We start from the raw sequence: 20,386 nt of genomic DNA on the forward strand, positions 1-20,386 counted from the left end.
TGCTTCTCAATTCCGCATCTCGTGATCTATCTCTCAGCTTTTTCTGAGCACCGATTTGAATCAATGAGTGCCTCACATCGCTGTTTCGTCGCTTTCTTCTTTGCGGAGTTGTTGATTGCTATTGTTGAGCTGGTTAGTGCTTCTTTCTGGTGCTTTGTTGCAATCTTGGTTGCTTTATCTTCTTGATCGGTTAGGTGTTTAAGATCATCGAACTCCGATTTAGCTTTGGTGATTCTTGCTTTGTGGAATCTGTTCATCGTTTATTGTATGATGGAATCTGCGAATTCTGGTATGAATTATGCAACAAATCAGTATGAGAATCCTTACTTTCTCCATAGTTCGGATCATGCTGGACTCATACTTGTTTATGGTCGACTCTGTACTGGTGCAGAGTTTACTTCTTGGCGTCGTTCGGTGCATATCAGATTGAATGTTCGTAATAAGCTTGAGTTCATAGATGGCACTATCTTGAAACCGGCTTATGATCATCGAGATTGTGGATCTTGGTCCAGATGCAATGAAATGGTCTCGACTTGGCTAATGAATTCGGTGAGTAAGGAGATTAGTCAAAGTTTGTTGTTCACTCCCACGGCTGAAGGAATCTGGAAGAATGTGTTGGCGCATTTTAAGCAGGATGATGCTCCTCGAGTCTTTGAAATTGAGCAGCGTTTGAATAGTATTCAACATGGTGCTTCACAAATGTTTCAAGCTTCATGGTTATCCTCCAGGTTACATTCCATGCTTCAAGAACTCTCTCTCTCTAACTATCAGTCTTAGAGACATTCTGATCCATTACAATCTTCTCAACTTAGAGGACTATCTCAGAGTCAGCAACACCCACATATTGTGGCAAATGTTATAAGTGACCCGATGATAACAAACTCTTCCTAGGCTCAGTCGTCCTCGGCTTCAACAGTCTCTAGCGTAGACTTGAACAACATGACGCCTACTCAGGTACACGATCTTATTATACATCTAACAGCACATGTTCGAATTTCAGAGAGTCCGGCTCCTTCCCCATCAACTGCGTCTATTACCGATCATGGTGTTATGGCTGTCCAACCTACCTCCGGTATTATTCCTTTTCCATCAACTTCTCTTCGTTTAGAAAATAATATTCTTACTTTTCAAACCAGTGTCTCTCTTCCCTATATTCAAACCTTCCTCATGGTTCTTGGATAATTGACAGTGGAGCCACTACTCATGTGTATTCTGATTTGTCACTATTTGGTGAAACTGTTCTAGTTTATAGAGTTATTGTTTCTCTCCCAAATGATACTAGTTTTGATATCACACATACTGGCACTGTCCCATTATCATCATCTCTTATCTTGACTGATGTTTTACATGTGCCTACTTTCAAATTCAATTTGATTTCTGTTAGTTCTTTATTGCAACATAATCATTGTTCTGCACATTTTTATATTGACTCTTGCATTATTCAGGAGTTTATTCAGGGCTTGACGATTGGTAGAGGAACTCTTATGCATAATCTGTATATTCTACAACTTGATGCATCATCTCTCGCCTTGTCTAAGTCTCCTACTTCTTTGAACTTCTCTGGATCCTTGATGGTGGATGGAAATCTGTGGCATCAACGCCTAGGACATTTGTCTACTGACAAATTACAACAGCTTTATGATGTTTTGCATATTTCCAAATCTGGGTTGTCATTACAATCTCATTGTTCTATCTGTCCGTTAGCTAAACAAAGACGTTTACCTTTTGAGTCTCATAATCGTTTGTCTAGTTCACCTTTTGATTTGCTTCACTTAGATGTTTGTGGTCCTTTTTCAATCGAGTCTGTAGAAGGATATACTTACTTTCTCACCATTGTAGATGATTCTACTAGATGTACTTGGGTTTACATGATGAGGAATAAAAATGACGTTTTACAACATTTTCCAGCTTTTATTCAGTATGTTAAGACTCAATATAATTCAAATATTAAAGCAATCAGAACAGATATTGCTCATGAATTAGCTTTTACTGACATTGTTAGACAACATGGCATGATTCATCAATTTTCCTATTCATACACTCCACAGCAGAACTCTGTAGTTGAAAGAAAGCATCAACACCTTCTCAATGTTGCTAGAGCCTTATTGTTTCAATCTAATATTCCTATTGCTTATTAGAGTGATTGTGTCTTGACAGCTGTATTTTTGATCAATAGAATACCATCCAAGCTCTTAAAGAACTTATCTCCTTATGAATTGTTAAATAAAAAGCCACCTTCTTATGATTCACTTCGTACTTTTGGTTGTCTTTGTTATGTCTCGACACTGCTAAAGGATAGAACAAAGTTTAGTCATAGAGCAGAACAATGTGTTTTCTTAGGATATTCTCCAGGGTGTAAAGGCTATAAGGTGCTCAATCTGGATACTAATGTCATTTCTATGTCTCGTAATGTCGTGTTCCATGAAAACAAGTTTCCCTTTCATTCTAGTCATGCTCCCCATCCCTCTGACATTATTAGTGACTTGATTCTTCCATCTCCTGTTCCTGTTGCATTAGATATGCCTATTGTTTCTACACCTGCATCATCTGCATTACACACATTCGTTTCTAGTACATCAAATGGGATAGCATAAACAATCACTACATGAACATGAATCATTTCACCATCTAATGCCAAACCGAGACGCACGACGAAGGCTCTAGGTTACTTATCTGATACCACTGCTCTCTCATTCAACATTCTAACCGTTGTTTTTCTACACATTCCAAACATATTACTGCACCCTATCCATTATCTTTGGTTTTATCCTATTATATGTTCAAACCACCCTATCATTCCTATGTTCTTTCCATTTCTATCAAAACAGAACCAACAACCTTTAAGGATGCCATAATATATGTACGGTGGACTAAGACGATGGATGTGGAGCTTGAAGCTATGGAACTTAATCGGACATTCAGTGTTGTCTCCTTACCTCCAGGTAAAAATGTCGTGGGGTGTAAGTGGGTTTATACGATCAAGTACCATGCTGATGGCGCCATAGAAAGATATAAGGCTCGTCTAGTAGCAAAGGGTTTCACAAAACAAGAGGGGCTAGACTATATTGAAACCTTTTCTCCTGTAGCAAAGTTAGCTAGTGTGAAATTGGTCCTTGGTTTAGCTGCTAAGAATGGGTGGAGTCTTACTCAGATGGATGTTACCAATGCATTTATCCATCGTGAGCTAGAGGAAGAAATATACATGAGATTACCTCGGGGTTATACACCACCTCCAGACACTTCATTGCCACCGAATCCCATGTGTAAGCTTCACAAATCTCTTTATGGCTTGAAACAAGCCTCACGACAATGGTAAAAATCCTTGTTAAAAGTGTTTCTTGATGATGGTTTCTCACAGGCGTATGCAGATAATACTCTGTTCATTAAGGAGACAACTACCTCTTATGTTGCTGCCTTGGTTTATGTAGATGATATTCTAATTGTGAGTAGCAGTGATTATGCTGTTTTCCAGCTTAAGGTATCTCTGGCAAAGCATTTCAAGACTAAAGACCTTGGTCCAGCTCGTTTCTTCTTGGGTCTTGAGATTGCACGAAATGCAAGTGGCATATCAGTGAGTCAGCGCAAGTATTGTCTTGATATTCTAGCTGATACAAGTTTATTGGGTTGCAAACCAAAATCAGTTCCTATGGACTATAAGAAGGTTCTTACTAAAGACACATGCATCATGTTGACTGATGGTATGCTTTATAGAGAACTAATAGGACAATTGTGCATCACGAGACCAGACATTACGTTTGCTGTCAATCGCCTGAGCCAGTTCCTTTCATGCCCAACAGACGTCCACCTTGAGGCTACTCATCATGTCCTCAAATATTTGAAGAACGATCCAGGTCAATGTTGGATATGGGCTTTGCCCCCAACATTTACAGAAGCCCAAACAGAAGATCTTAGGAAGTTTTGGGCCTAAAGTCTTGGATCTGGCCCATCTGGCCACAGGGGCAAAATCGTCATTTTGCAGAGAGACAGAAGAAGCCCTAGGTCACTGGCCCACTATATATCCCAGATGTCATTGTCAGAGCTGGGGATCCAATTTTTGGGCAATTAGAGAGAGAATAGCTATTATTTTCGTATTAACTGCGCTTAGCTCTTTAATTGTCATTTTCTGTAAACCCATCCTTAAATTCTACGTTACTAAAAAGACCAGTTCCGATTTATTCCCATTAAGATCCGTATTATTTATATTGTCGATTTATAACATCAACAATTTGGCGCCTACCGTGGGGCTGAACGGAATCCTTTCATTTTGACGAAAAGAATTTCAAGACAAGGCGTTTTCAGAAAACCAGAAGCATGTCTCACACCGATCTCTCCAGCAATGAAGGCGTTGACTCATCCGCAACCCGCGACGTGTCTCCCAGGTGCACCGTATGGGGGCGCACCCGTGCGAGGATGAACCAGCTCCAAGGTGTCAACATGACCGAAGCAGTTACGGGCGAGGACGTAACACTCACTGACCGCGCAGCCGTAGGCGCTACGTGCGTCGCTCCAACCAATGGCGTAGCTGTAGGCGCTACGTCCCCTGTTCGTGAAGCTGTAGAGCTACGCGCATCGCTCTAACAAATGGCTTAACCGGAGTTATCCTTCCTGATCGTGTAGCTGCTGGCGACACTCTGAACAACCGCGAAGCTATGGGCACTACGCGCGACATTCACCCCCGTCGAGCATCCAGACATGTGACCATCAATCAAGCCGCGCTCGATGAAGCTGTACGAAGAACCCTGGATCGGATGAGCGGTCAAGCGGCGCAGATAGAATCTCAAGGGCGAAGTAACCACGCAAGGCATCAAAGGCGACAATCGGAGCCTCGACACGAACAAAATGAAGACGCATTGGCGCCACGCACTCCATGAGCTGAACACAACACCCCGCAAACTGAGCTCAACACTCAGCGAGCCGAACATAACACTCCGCGAGCTGAGCACAACATACCGCGAGTTGAGCACAACGCCGCTACCATTCCACACACTGAGCACAACGCTAATGGAAGGCCCTGTCTCTCGTCGATCGTCGTTGGACCTAATGGCGAGAAGCCAAGAGTACATTTCTAGACCAACCAGATGCTCGCGGATCAGCGTGCTGGGTCAAATCAATCTGAGAATGCCAAAAATCGCGCACTACGGGAAGAACTTCAACAGATGCAAGCTCAGCTGAAGAAGATTACGTCTCAGATGCACCGGGCAACAAGTGCAGCACCAGAGCTAGAAACCGTGCTGGTGGAAGCAAGACGCTCACCATTCACTGCAAGGGTCTCAGGAGTCAGAGTCAGGCACAATCCGGACAACAACAAGAATAGACCAATTCCATATGATGGAAAGGGAGTCCCCACCGTCTTCCTGAAATCAATGACGATCCACATCAATCGGTCGTATTTCTCACCTGAGGAATCAGACGCGGGAAGCTGTCAGTTGTTTGTCGAGAGTCTTTCCGGCAAAGCACTAAATTGGTTGTCCAAACTTGAGCCGAACTCGATCGATGGATACGAAGCATTGACATGCGCATTCCTTCAGCATCACCAGTGCTTCATGCGCACATCTGCGTCAAATGCCGACCTGTGGAGAATGTATCAGAAGCCTAACGAGTCATTACGGACTTTCATGGAAAGGTTTAAAGGTGTCGTGTTCCAACTTGCTATAAGTGACGATTCCGTAATTGGTGCGTTAAAAAACGCGCTCGCCCATGGCACCAGATTCAAGGACGACCTGACAATCCTGCCGATCACAAGCTTAGGCAAAGTACTTGCACGTGCCAATCGATACATTCAAGTCGAGGAAGACAAAGATAAGAGGAACCCCAATCAACCGAGCGCGACAGAAAAAGCACCAGAGAAGGTCCCGAGCTCAAAAGGCAGAGCCGTAGACGAGTACCACGAGCCACGCCAACACTACAACAGGGACTATGCCCGTAGCGAAAGGAAGGAAAGCAACGATGTTTGCCATTGATGGAAAAGAACAGCAGCAACATAAGCCTTGGAACAAATACTAACGCGAGTCCGAAAATCCCGGCTACAAAGGCAAGCGCTCGTATTGCGAGTTCCACAGATTCAACGGACACTCAACCGAAGAGTGCAAAACGCTTCAAAGGCTGATTTTGAATAAGCATAAGAGTAGAGACGTTGATGTGTGTGGTTTTTCACTTCAAATCTTTTACCTTAAAAGACCACACAACTGCTGAAAGTGCACAACTAATCGGTAGTAGTATTTAACCGAATAGATCCCACAGAGAGAGAGTTGTTGTTCAACCGAATCCAACAGAAGTAAGTAAGGCTAGAACTCAATAAAAATGGGGGTTTGTGGTTTTCACGGTTGTAGCAAGCAAATGAATGTAAATAATAACAAATAAAAATAATAAAACAAGCGTTAGGCATCAAGGGGAATCGCTGGGGTTAAATTATCTATCTATCTAGGAAAGTTTAGGGTTAGTTTGTTTATCTAAAACTTGGACTACGAAACACTAATAAACCATTAACTTAAAGTTCTCAAGCTAACCGTCTAAGATCACTACACCCCGTAACTCAACTGTCGCAGACTACGACGCATAGATCAAAGCATTTAAAACAGGTTCGATTAACATCCGTGGAATTCCATAGGTAAAGGGTATGTGCTTCCTATGTCTCCCCACACATCTAAGCTAGGTCAAGAAGACATGCAAGCTTTTGGCAAAGCACACACACTTTAGATCATAGTTAGTTCATGAGGCTAACTTAAAGTACTAAGTAAAGACTTAGAATTAAAGCATAGAATAAACAGAATTTAAATCTAACAAACCCTAAAAATTGCCACCTAAACTAAGATCATCTCCCCCCTTTGATTTATCCCTTTAAACCCAACTAGAAAAATACTCTAGCATGTTTAAGGGAATCATCAAAGCAAGGTTTAATAAACTCATAAACATAAAAGAATAAATAGAGAAAAGGGTTTTAGATATTACTTCAATGGTTGTCAAACAAAGTTGTAAGATCTTCTTCCTTAGAAACAAAGTACAAAGCAAATAGAGTAGAAAGAGTTTGGTGGATCTTCAAAGCTTCAACAGATGGACAAGAGAGGACTGCTGGTCGTGGCTTTTCTTCTGGTCGTTGGCTCTTTGGGGTTGCTTTGAGGCACTTCTAAGTCACTTTTAAGGCACACCCTAAACCCTAGGGCTTAGAAGAGTATTTATAGGGTTCTATCTAGGTTTAAGTTTTGTAAGGGTAAAAACGTCTTCTCTTGATAAGTGCATGGCAAGAGCGGCATAGGAAGCTTCTAGAACGGTGGTGAAGACTTGGACTGGGCCGCCGTGGTGGTCGGTGGTCAGGCCTTCAAATAAAAGCCCATGGGCTTGATGGTTCTTCTTAGGTCGGTTTAAGGTACGTCTCGATAACTCGGGCATAACTTCCAGATGGTTGGATGGATCGACTTGATTCCACTTCGAGGAGAAAGATGACTCTCTCAGCTTTCCATAGACACCAAGTACGTCGAAATGTGAGTTCTGGAAAATCTTCAAACGTTGTCCGTACTGTAAAGCTCTGAAACTTTTCTAAAACGTATTTTCCTTGCCTTTTGGTCCTTTTTGCTATAAAACCTGTAAAACCTTCTTGAAACCTAAAATACTTGATAATAGACATTAGAGCCTTGAAATCATACTAAACTCATCCTAAATGCATACTAAAACTATAGCTAAAATGGGTAAAATAATGATGTAGAACGAGAACGGACAAAGGTTAACACACAAAGACAACCAGTACTGTCTGGGAGACGAGCAGCAGCACGACAGGCAGTGAGAAGAAGAAGCTTCGGCACAAAATGACTGAGCACGGGAAATCGCTCGCCTACCTCCTCCCCCAAAACGAAAACATGACGCGGAAGAGCGCGATGAACCACCAGCTCCACGCCGGAGGATCAACATGATCATGGGCGGCTTGTCAACATGCCACGACTCAGTTCGGTCGATCCAAGCCTACTGTCACGAAACAGAAACAAAGCGCAACCTGCCCTCCCACAACAACATGTTCAAAACATCCTCTGATCCTATTACGTTTACTGAAGAGGACGCGCGCAATGCAAGTCCAAACAACGATCCGCTTGTCCACTACAAGAAATATGTGTATTCTTAGCCCACGAAAAATGCTATTATATCGTTTTAATAGCAATTTCGTAAACGCTGTCTTTGCCGGAGCTATCTTAGAGGGGACACATACAATAGCGTTTTTTCCTATGCTATTATTTGTATCTCCGTAATAGCGTTATGTTATTGTTATATTAAAATTATTAGTAACGTTTTTTATGTACCATATTATAATCAATAGTAGCAAAATATTTGTACTATGGTTTTGTCAACTATAGATATGTATTGTTGATATAATTATTTTATTCTAGCACAAAATTTACATTGTAATTCAGTTTAATAAATTATGAATTTATTAAAAAATATATATTAAATATAGGGAAATTACCTAGAATATTGCATAAAAGTAGGTTTATTACTAGACTAACACGTTAAGATTTCTGTCTTACTAGAATAACACATAAAAGTTTGCAAATTACTTCTATATCTGAGTTGTGTGTTTTATTACGATTTATGCCATTCTCTTTTAAAACGAAGATCTTAAAAGGGGAAAATAAAAAGATCATAAACCTAAGTCGATCCCTTGAATCTTTGTGTTGTTTGTCTTACGATTGTTGGGTTGAGATCAGCTATTTTTAGATAGCTTGCGGCGTGAAAATAATCTGTGTGGAGGACGTTTGGCTGGAGGACCACTGACGGCGAGTTGACGGCGAGGTGGTTTGAAGTAGAGGAGGAGGGAAATAAAGCGATTTGCTCAGAGGTAAATTTCTATATCGTGGTTTAGTCTCTATTGCTTACTGTTTTCTTATACCCGAGTATTACATAGTAGGCCTTGTATATTGTATGTTAGTTTTCTGTATGTTGTTGAACTCTGTTTTTCGGAAGATATTTGTGTGACTTCATGTTGCTTCGTTGCTAATCTAAGCAACAAATGTTTTGTGATATTGAATTAATAACTAAACTAAAGCTTCTGTCGTAGATATGGGGTCAAGCAAGAGGTATCCAAGTAGGTTGTATGGGGTTGGTAATTTTCCACTGCCAATGAGAAGCATGCACCACGATTGTAGTTTGTCCAATCTTGGTGGTTTGAAAGGCTTTGTTGGTGATGAGGTGTATGACAAAATAAGAAAGAATTCGCAGCTGGGAGTTCTATTGGATCTAGCCGAATCTGACTACCTGTTTTGTGGGAAGACCATCCATTATCTATTGTCCAATCAATTGGCAATAAACATTCCTTCGGAGGTATGGTTTTTGGTTGGAGGAAAGCCGCTGAGGTTCTCTCTATATGAATATGAAGAAATTAGTGGTTTGAATTGTGAGAAGATTGATGAAACAGAGTTTGAAGTCGATCATACACCTTTATGGGCGGCTTTAAAGCTGAAAGCTTTTAATGGACCCAACTGGGAGGAGCTAGTTGAGGGTTTGAGAAGCTGCCGTGGGTGGTCTGATGAAATGAAGACGCAGATTGCTCGGTTGTATCTTGTTCATGTTGGAGTGCTTGGTTTATCAAGGAACAGTCGGATTCCTCTGGAATAAGCTAAAAGGGCATTGAATGAAGAAGCATTTGAGAGTTTTCAATGGGGTAGGGTTGGATTCAAGAGTTTAGTTGATTCCATCAAAGTCCTTGGGTTACCTAACAATGCTTATACCCTCCATGGATGTGTCCATGTATTGCTGATATGGGCATTTGAGAGCGTGAAGGTGCTGGGGGCTAGCTACGGGAATGTAAGAGAAGGTGTAGATTTGCCTCTGTTAAGGTGGAGAGGAGGGAGGCCAAGGAAGGATATCGAAGCCTTCATATCCGGGAACAAGCTCCTTAATAATGGGGAGGTATGCCTTCAATTTACGTATACATTATTTGTCTGCATTTTTTCTTTGTGATAGATTATTAAAAGTTATGGTATCTGAAATGCAGCTTTAGGTGAAGCATTTAGTACCTAAACCTTTGGAGTTCATATATCCAGATTGGCCAGGACAGTATTGTGTGTATGGTGTAGGAGAAGGTTTGAAGAAGAAACTGGATAATCTGCTGTTAGACGTGATCAATGGCGAAGTGGATGAAAGAGAATGGGATTGTGTAAAAAAAAGGAAGGGGGAACATACGAAGAAGAGGGAGAGGAGGCAACATGTTGCAGGGGTAAGTGACGATGATTTCCTTGAAACAGCCCCAACCAGCATCCGTAATGTCCCCAATAATGCGAAGGAGCAGAAAGAAAGTGTTGGGGACAAATGTTCAGCAGAGAAGGCGTCTGGAGATAAGCATTCAGGTGTGCAGGGTGAAGATGGTAGTGGAAGGTTATTTACTATGGTTGAAACACTAGGGGCGAAAATGGATAATATTCAGATATCGTTTTCTAGAGCAATAGCGGAAGTTGTGTTCAAACTTCAAGTTATGGAGAGTAGGATGGGTAACTTTGAGAGTGACGTTCAACTATTGAAGAAAGTTGTTATCAACACAACAGATGGAGGAGCGCATACGCAAGGACCTCTTACATTAAGAAATGACGAACAAAAAATAGAGGAGGTATGATCTGCGTACAAGTTGCTAAAATTGTTATTATATATCTATTGTTCAGTATGAAGTCTTTGTATTTATCTATTCGAGGAAACAATATTAATTTCAGTTTTGTGAAGTTGTATAATTTTGTAATTATTTTGATATATAATTTTTTTCGTACACACAATTTAGCAATTTGTATACTTTGTCTCTACTTTAACATCGTCATATTATATTTCAAATGTCTTGTATATAACGTCAAATACATGTCTTTTGTTTCAAGTCATGGCTATATCAGATAAAGCATTCGGACAAGGATGGTTATAAAGTTGCTAGTTGTGTTAGGAATCCGTTAGCCATTAAGGATAAGGTCATGTGGTCTGGGAGTATTAACATTGAACCAGAGGACAGTGTAGAGCGAATTCCAAAGCAGATGGTAGACAGTGTACAGCGTGTCAAAAGAGTACAAAGTTGGGAGACAGAGGAAGGCGATAAAAGAGCAAAGTATAATGACAAAGTTGATGGAGCAGGTGCTCAACCCGTTCCTATTAATGTTATCCATCCGGTAAGTGGTGGTAACCCTGGCTCGTCGGATCGAAAGTGCGAATCTGTTGTGGATTTAACCAAGGGGACCAGCAGTCCTGCATCGTCTCATACAGTGAAAGATAAGGAGAAAGCCAGGTATTTTGCATATTTGTTACAAAAGGTGTTTCCTCCATCAAGAGAGCTTGATCTTCTATTAGTAGATCCAGTGGGCACCAACATAGGGTTAAACCCTAATGACGAATCAATGCGAGCTGCATTAATGACCCGACGTGAAAGCCACATTGTAGTCCTATCTCCCGCAGTGTACGATCCTTTTAGTGAGGCAAGTCCTGAGAAAATTGCAAAGCTGATGTCCTTCCTAACTGATGATTTGTAAGTCTTCATTTAGAGTTGTATATAATTAGTGTCTATATTCGGATTTGAGGACTACGATCTATAACTGATTTGTTAATTTTGGTATTCAGGGCTAAAGTACCTTGCACTGGAAATGCCGAATTTTATTTTCGCCTCCTGACCCCTAAACAATTGTGGCCAACTACAACATTCGGCTGGTTATGGGATGCGGTAAGCTTCGTAGCATAACATTTGACGCAGTTAACTATGGTATACTAATGCCTGATAGATGTCACTCGTGTTGCAGCACATGGTTACATGTATGCATATGTTCCGTATTAGGGAGACGCAAACGCCATCCCCATATAAAACAGATCGTATTGCTTTTCTCGATCCTTTGTTTGTTAGTATGTGGGCATTCGAATTCCCTAAAATGGAAGCCTCTAATCAATGGGTTTTTGGAGAAGGTTATTTTGAGACGTACGTGGGAAGGCTGCCAAAATACAGAATGACAAACAAGGTGTGGGTTGACGATGTAGACACCCTGCTCTTCCCATACAACCTCGATAACAACCATTGGGTAGCCATCGAAGCTGACTTAGTCTAGCGGAGGCTAAGAGTTTACGATAGCATAAACAGCGGTAGAACCGACGAGAGTCTACAAAAGAAGTGCAAACCGTTCGCAAAAATGATCCCACGCTTGATACAAGCATATAACCGGAGGTACAAAGATGAGCATATCGGGGCGGCGGCATTTAGTTACTACCGGGTGAAAACACTCCCACAGAACTATCAACAAGGTGACTGTGGTGTGTACACGTTGAAGTGCTTAGATTGTATAGCTCTTGGAGTAAATTACACAGGCCTATGTGATGCGGCCATGCCTTCTATTAGGATGAAACTTGCTGCAGACGTGTTTGATGAGGTCCTAGACCGAGACTGCTTTCTCCAACTAGATGCTACGTCGGAGACAGTAGATTATCCGGAAGCTGAGTTCAACTCGGGATCAAAAAGTTGAAGAGGTTCCATGTACATTACCGGAGCAGTATGATTTTGCAAAATTGAAGATTGGTTTTACGCGTGTTGCTAATAGAAGATGCGTGTTTGGTCATTTTTTTGGTAACATGTGGGATTTGAGGATGTCGTTCTTAGATTTTCCGAGGTCTGGTCACTCACATAGCTCCTATCGGTTGTTTGTAAACCCTCTTCAGGTGTAGTGTTTTTTGTATATTGGAGGGTCTAGCTATGTATCATTATGACGTCTTTTTAACCAGTATTAGTATATGTTAGGCCTTTATCAGATGTGTACGTACCATCAACCAAGTAACAGCCTTATTATGGTCTGTGTACACACGTACGTATATTCATATGTGTACGTACCATCAACTAAGTAACGGCCTTATTATGGTCTGTGTACACACGTACGTATATTTATGGTCAGTGTACACACGTACGTATATTCATTAGTGTACGTACAATCAATTTTCTAACGTTATAGACTTGATTTATGCGTGCATCGTTGGTGCTTAGTTTCTATCCTTTTTGAGCACACTAACTTGTCCCTACTGGCAATCATATGATATGATGAGCGAGGCAATTAAATTGTATTCAAATTCAGCGAACCATAATCATCCTAACAGACTGTGGCGGATCATATGGACCACCTGCGTGAAAGTAATAAGTACAACCAAGAAGATTGTTTATTCGCTACTTAATTTATTGGACCAATACCAGCTTCGTAGACGTCCATCGCGAACTTCTTTCGGAAATTGTCAATATTGTTGTCGGTGATCTTCAAGCAATCAGTCATCGGTTTGCCCATGCTCAACAGTTCTAAATACTTCATAGTATAAGGTCCACAATCTCCCATCCTCAAGTTTTGTCCTACTTGGCTAACCCTTTCAGCGGTAAATGGATGGAGAGGGTAATTGACATCGATAACCCTCTGAAGTAGGTACGGTATCATCTCACACACCGGCTTGATCCGGGACATTACAAGAGTTTCTCTGGTAAGGGTCATCAAAGGATCGTAAATGGAAACATGTCTCGTTTTAAGATTTATGCCCACTCCTACCCAATGACTAGATTTCCAGTTCATTGGAGCATATGTAACGTCGACATCTGTAACCCACTTCAACCTTGGTTCGTGGTGCATCCTTTCCCCATTGACGATGTCAATGAGTACTTCGTCCCATCTGAAATTCCGTTTCGCCGTGCTCCTGTTGAATGCTTGGAACCTTCTTGTCAACTCGTAAAAGAGAACGTCGTCCAAAATTACGGTCCTTTGTTTTATCATTTCTTCTCCGTTTTTGTGCCACAGCGTTAGGGCAATCATCTCCATGTGCTGCAGATGCAGTTAAATGCAAACCCGTGGGATTTAAATCCAACAAGAAACCATGAACACACCAAAATCGTGTAGTTAAAGTTTAAAATATGTACCTGACTATGGACCCATTTTTAAGACGATATAAGAGTAGAGAAAAATAGGATATCTGCCTTGCGGAATCCGAAAAAGGTGTGTACCCTGCGAAATTTTGTAATTATGAATACCCTATATCAATGATTGAGGATATCAATATGTCATGGGAGTAATATATACTACACTTACACATTATCTTGTTTTATCAACTCGGTGAATTTGGCGAATTTCCCATCAGCAACATCTTCCATAGGGTCGTATGAAACTGACCCTGCTTTTATCACTATGGCTTCGGATGGTTGACTCGCACGTATCTCCATTATCAATATATCAGCCCGTCCTGTTTCATCCACAATAATAACCGTCTGCGGCACTAAATTGTCTGAGTCACCGGGAATACATTCCTCCCCGGGACTTTGATCTGGTTGACCTCTAGTCTCTTTACAGCCCTCTTCGACATCGCTTTCATTGGGTATTGCTTGGTCTCCGGCCTAATAAGATGCACGTACATACATTAGTTGTGACGTACACTGGACCATCTTAGTAGACACTATAAATATGGCAAATATTCGAAATAAAAAAATAAGTTTGCACAATTGGAGGTTAACTGTTGTTTCTATTTGTACATGTCCATCAGTTTTGTTACAGCCCTCCATGCCATCGCTTTCAATTTGTAGTGCTTGGACTTCGGCCTAATAAGGTGTACGTACATAGATTCATACTTACGTACACAAATGTCACAAATACTCGAAATCATCAAAGTTAGACACTTGCCTCTTGTTCACCGTCAACTGCAGTTTCATTTTCTACAGGTATTTCGGTTTTGTTACAACCCTCATCTGACTCGCCTTCCTGACGTCTTATGTCCCCGCCGTTACTGTTAAACCACTCGAGTTTCCCGCCTTCTTGATGTAGTTCTTCCCCATCCTCCTATTCAAAATAATGAAACTTTTAAGACGCGTGTTCGTAGTAGGTCCATTGCTAGAAGCTCAATTTTTCACACGTGTAGATTAGAGGAGATAAACAAATAACCGAATATATATGAAACTCACAGATGGTTATCCCTTTTATGGTTACTTCCTGACCTACCATTTTGTTACAATGCAGATCAGGTTCCATTTTAGTATTCAGCTGCAGCAATATCTGTTCAATTAAAGGTGGACAATGCTTTATTACGAATTTAGTGTTGTAATCTCCATTCCGTGTCATATACTTACATCGGATACGATTTTAGTTGGTGATACCTCGACAGCAATGTCCCCCGCGTCATAATCTTGGCGACACTCATTAACTCCATTGTCCGGGGATGGTTCGTTCAGGCCACAGTCGTTATTATCGGTTACCCACTCATTAATATGAGTACGGGTTGTATCCTACGGTCAAATATATAAAGCGTATATGATAGGTGCATAAGCATAAACACCCCCATTACGTTGATTGAGTCGTATTCTAAAGAGGATCTTGTTGTCCATTACCTGGCCTCCAACTAAAGAGTCACCACTGACATTGTGTTGACCATCTATGGCATCCTTCGAACCATCATTATTCCGATCACCCTGTGCACACCACGATAGCAACATAATTTAATATATGTAAGTAGTGAGAAAATGACTACCCTTAAGCTATTTGTCATATCAACCTTAGCAGTGGCAGCGCATCCCCTGTTTCTGACCTTCTCTCCCTTTATTTTCATAACCATTATTGAACTCATTCTTCGAAACTTTATAGTTTTCCCTCTTCTTTTTTTTGAATACTTCTTCTCTGAAACTGTATGCGAAGCGTAAGAAGGTTCCCCATGTTCGTTTCTTTTAACCTCTAATAGTGCAGCTCTTATCTCCTTGCGGATCTCTGTACGTACGAAAATCTTCATGTTTGCCTGATTTTCCTTCATCAGAGCTTCTTGTTTCCTGTAGAACCGGTTTAGTTCCGCCGCAAACCTTTCAAACGTTCATGAACAATGTGCGTACCCCCCGGTCGCGCATCAGTTCTCATGCTCTTCTCTTTCTTATTGTCGATTGTTGCGGTGTCTGCTCTTTTCCTCTTCCGACAGTCAACTGTAACTATATCACTAATTAACCATAATTTTTTAAAAAATTAACTTTATAGTGTATCCCTTTGTAATGTATAAATGTTTTTAATACCTTTCTCTTCGGGACGTGTCTGTTTTGGACACCTATCATCACCTCCCATCCATATTGCCTCATCCCATTTGTGGCCTGCTTTAATAAGATTTTCAATGTTGTCAACTTGATGGTCTTCCTCTTCGTCACGCCACGCCAATTCTCGACTATCACAATGCTCCCCACTACCAACCATCCGTCTAATAACCACCTATAATATGATTACAAAAATATATACATTTTACGGAACTTATAGATTCAGGTCGTTAACGTATTATATCTGATAGACAAGGGATAAGTACATACCTCTTTAGCAGCCTCGCATGTAAAGATGTCTGCTGTCTTGATTGGCCGCAGTTTAGCCAGATTGTGGATCGATCTTTGATTAAACGCCTGATCTTGAACGTCAGATGGTACTAATCTTGCAATTGCTGGGACAGATTGGAAAGCCAGCAGCTGGAGTGCTAGAGGAAATCCATGAACAGCAACTGATTGTTGCTTGAAAGTTTTTACTAAGCTGTCTACGTCTGCTGGACATTTAAATCCTGTTATAGTCTCCAGCGTCCGTTCAAATAAAAACCTTCCCCATGGATATTTGGAAAAAAAATCAATATTCTTGGTCATCTCCACTGTCTTCGGATCTGGTTTTACTGGTTGCTTGGCGCATGTTAGAACTCCATCAACTATTATTATCAGCGCTAAAGCTAGTTTCTGCCACGTTTCCATTTCCTCAGTCTCCAACCTTTTTACCAACTCGGAGATCGTTGGTTCTATGTTTTCCCCGAATAGAACCTCCCAAACAGTCTTACATCCTTTATCCGTTTTTGTAGCTCTTTCCACATCTCTCTTTTTAGGATAATTTCCACATTCGAGCCCTGTCAACTCTGCAAATTCCTGTAATCCAAACTTGATTGGATTGCCACCAAACACAATCCACATCTCATGCCGCTTTTTGGTCACCAATTGACGGCAAACAAATCCATGAACTAGTTTACCGGAGAACGAGATATTGTTAGCAGGGATACGAAAAAGCTGCCCAAATGGAGACTCTAACAAGTTTTCCATTTCCTTTGTTCCACTCAGCACCCTCGATATTGTAGAAAGATATTCCGGTTTTGAATACGCATTTATCTTGGTTTTCAGAGGGTAACGGTCAAGAGCAAATAACCTCCTCGGTAGATCCAAGCTAAATTGAGGAACGATCTCTACAGCCTCGGGATCCATCCTATCACCACGAAGTAACCCTAATACCATATTAATATGTACGTACACTAAACCAATTAACCCTAATACCAATGTCTACCAAAGTTCAATTCTGTTGACGATTAGGGTTATTTAGCCTCTGCCCGCCGCAATTACACAACTATTCATTGATTTCACATCCTGGGCTACTCAAATCGATTCTTAATTGTATTTGCTATATACACTTCCAACGTAATATAGAATTTGGGGGAACAATCTCTCTTCCAATTTAAAGTAAGAAGTCAAGACAAACACTTACCTTCTGATTCAACACCGGTGATGATAGAGGGATCGAAACTACTCGCCTTTTTCTGATTTCACCCGACCTCTGTAATCTCTTCTTCCTTAAATGTTCCGTCGCCGACTTCTAGGGAGTGTCGTTTTGTAGTACTTATCCCAGATCTAAACACCTTGATTCAAGAAATTGGGAGGTAAAACAACCCTATCGGACAGAAGATTCCGCCGTCGCAGCTGAGGCCTCAGTTTTCCGTCTATTAGCAAGAAAGAAGATTTTGCCTCTACTAGTAAACAATTTTAAAATAATATTTTATTTATAAACAGTGCAATGGCTGAGCTTGTCTTTAAATATTTTTATTCATAATATACAGTTCTTCAATGTTATTGGTTCATTTACACTATATATCAACCTTTATTTGTGAGTTTAAACCATCATTCACTATTCCTTGATGTTTTATAAAGTTTTACATTGAATTGGTTTGTTAAATGAACCAATATATTTTCCGACTATATATAACGTCGACTATAGGGTCATAATTAAGTGGTGCATACGATGTATCGTCTTCGCTTAACCGGCAGTTACACGTGTTAATTATCTAAATGCTATGTATCTGTCTGGATTGCAGTCACGACGTTTGAAAAACCACAATATGGATAATCCATTTGTGTTTCTTCGCTGATTATATAAGAAGACAAATACACACCCGGTGAAGTATGTATTCGTCTCTCAAAAACCAAAATATCACATCACTAAGTAAACATAAGTGCAACAAAGTCATGGTGCATTTCGACAGGCTATCCGATCTCCAGACGTGGCGTTCTGATTGGAAGGTTTCTGTTAAGATCATCCGCAAGTGGAGAAAGAGAGAAGCGAACATCGTCACCTTCGAAATGGTTGTTTCGGATGTGTTCGTAAGTGACTCGTCTCATCATCATATTATATGCACTTAATATTAAATGAATCATGTAGATCATGGTTGAACTTTTTTCCCAACCTTAGGGAGATAAGATGCAGGCAACAATCAGCGAGGACCTGTTGCCCTAGTTCTGTGCGGGGATTGAGGAGGGTTTGTGGAAAACCTTCTCTAATTTCGTCGTCACTGACGACACATCCGCTGTGAAGGTCGTGGCTTCCAACTACCGGATCAAATTCACTGCTGACACGGTTGTGGACAACATTCGTTGCTTGTCGACCAATCACTACATCGACTACATCCCCTTCGACCAAATTTACGAACGATGGCCTCCTTAGACCCAGAACTGCTGCTTAGGTAACGTTGCATTGTGTTGTTCCGTTTTTTAATATCATATCCAATACCATAATTCCAATGAAATGAAACCATAGAGACGATGGGGCAAGTTACTCACGTCGAACGAAGAATATTGGTGGACGATCCAACTGCTCCACGTTTTGCCGAGAGAACCCGGTTGATACGGTTTTCATTGACGAATCTCGAGTGAGTCGTTTTGGTGATTATTAGCTTTCACACACTTTAAAGATATACCGTGCTATTAACGTAAGGTGTCTCTTTGGGTAGGGGTCATCACTTGCAATGTGTGGCTTATGATGAAATGGTCAATGATTTCGCCCGCAATTTTTGGCTATGCGGAGGCAAACCAGTTGTAGTCTTGCGATTCTGGAGGCCCAAGTTTAAGGATGGAGGTACGGATTAGGCAAACATATTTAAAACAATTCAATCACCTTTTAAATAGAAGATTACTGCATAAAACTAATTTTGGTTACCCTTTTTTCCTTATTTTTCCACACCGCAGGAGGGATGGAAGTGGTTAGTCAACCGGGTGTTTCTAAAGTGATATTTGAACCACCCTTCCCTGAGGTTAGAGATTTCAAACTCCGGTTGGAATACTTCGACCAGCGCGAGCGGAGTGAAGACGATTCGTAGCCTATGTTTCCATTTGTCAATGTTGCTTACATTACAAACTTCTAAACCACGTTGTTGAACTCTTTATATTAGCTTCATTACCTACATCCAAACAATCTATCTAACGTGGATAGGAATAATTTGATGTAAAATGTTTGTGTGTAATACGCATGGTTAATTATAGATATTTATTTTAATTTGGTAAGCATCTTCCTAATACTGCCAACCTTTAATGTTAGACGTATGTGTACAAACGTGTACAAATGTTTATGTTTAATTGGAAGGGTTTGGTCGATAATATTAACACGACAAGGTTTCAAACAGTCTTTTTTTTAGACGAAAAAATATGTGACTAAACCAAATATAACGTTTATAACTTGATTTCAAAAAATTAACCCACAACCCAAAATACTACTCTAATAAAACGACCAAACTACATTAAGAAATAGGTCATTGTTGCTAATATAAACAAAGTCGCAACAAACACATTGGTCAGTTTTAATTCCATAATTAATCCATCACTCTTGTACGCAATCAACGCCTTCATCCTTTCCAACTCCATCTGATTTTCCTTGTGCATATTTAAGATGTTAGCAATGTCCTCTTTTTGTGCCTAAAGCGCTTCACGCATCTGATTCAAACTAGTTAACTTTAGAAGATCTTCCTTCACTGTTTTCAGTTCCTCCATCATAGCTTCATCCCACCATTTAAAAATGTGATAGTCCCCATCCTGCATTAATTTAAAAATAATTTTCTACACGAAACTTTAGTTATGCAAATAAATCTGATCTTTAATCAACCTCGGGGAAACTGTAAGTCACTTACCTCTCTATTTCTACAAGTGTAGTGGAGCCTCCCTGGGTTTGTCCTTGTAAAAGAAGGTTGTAGGTTTGGCGTTTCACCACAGTAACAAACAGCCGGGATCTCATACTCCACATCGTCATACTCGACTGGACTCATGTTTGCCAAAGCAGACATTAAGAACGAAACTGATAACGTAATTGAAGGAGTGAAAATAAAGAAAAGAGGAACTTTAAACTATTAACCG

General features: G+C 40.7%; 3 protein-coding genes across 3 annotated transcripts; 2 read left to right on the forward strand and 1 right to left on the reverse strand.

Moving 5' to 3' along the window:
* Positions 1-270: 270 nt before the first annotated feature.
* On the forward strand, positions 271-777 carry LOC147927463 (uncharacterized). Its single transcript, XM_087487468.1, has one exon. The coding sequence runs from the start codon at positions 271-273 to the stop codon at positions 775-777; it is 507 nt and encodes a 168-aa protein (XP_087343594.1).
* Positions 778-9,042: 8,265 nt separating this feature from the next.
* Positions 9,043-12,044, forward strand: LOC104748880 (uncharacterized). The gene is made up of 8 exons (XM_087487470.1): positions 9,043-9,303; positions 9,385-9,533; positions 9,648-9,891; positions 9,983-10,136; positions 10,227-10,585; positions 10,857-11,476; positions 11,569-11,668; positions 11,745-12,044. The coding sequence occupies exons 1-8, from the start codon at positions 9,043-9,045 to the stop codon at positions 12,042-12,044; spliced, it is 2,187 nt and encodes a 728-aa protein (XP_087343596.1).
* Positions 12,045-16,234: 4,190 nt separating this feature from the next.
* On the reverse strand, positions 16,235-17,230 carry LOC147927464 (uncharacterized). Its single transcript, XM_087487471.1, has one exon. It carries the CDS (start codon positions 17,228-17,230, stop codon positions 16,235-16,237), a length of 996 nt encoding a protein of 331 aa, XP_087343597.1.
* Between the last annotated feature and the right edge of the window lie 3,156 nt (positions 17,231-20,386).

Source organism: Camelina sativa, chromosome 15 (assembly GCF_030686135.1).
Source record: "Camelina sativa cultivar CO46 ecotype springtype chromosome 15, ASM3068613v1".
NCBI lineage: Eukaryota > Viridiplantae > Streptophyta > Magnoliopsida > Brassicales > Brassicaceae > Camelina > Camelina sativa.

Coding starts and splice junctions, on each gene's coding strand:
- LOC104748880 (XM_087487470.1), top strand. CDS start 9,043: ATGGGGTCAAGCAAGAGGTATCCAAGTAGGTTGTATGGGGTTGGTAAT. Junction 9,304..9,384: donor CAATAAACATTCCTTCGGAG/GTATGGTTTTTG, acceptor AATTGTGAGAAG/ATTGATGAAACAGAGTTTGA. Junction 10,586..10,856: donor ACGAACAAAAAATAGAGGAG/GTATGATCTGCG, acceptor TGGCTATATCAG/ATAAAGCATTCGGACAAGGA.
- LOC147927464 (XM_087487471.1), bottom strand. CDS start 17,230: ATGGTATTAGGGTTACTTCGTGGTGATAGGATGGATCCCGAGGCTGTA.
- LOC147927463 (XM_087487468.1), top strand. CDS start 271: ATGGAATCTGCGAATTCTGGTATGAATTATGCAACAAATCAGTATGAG.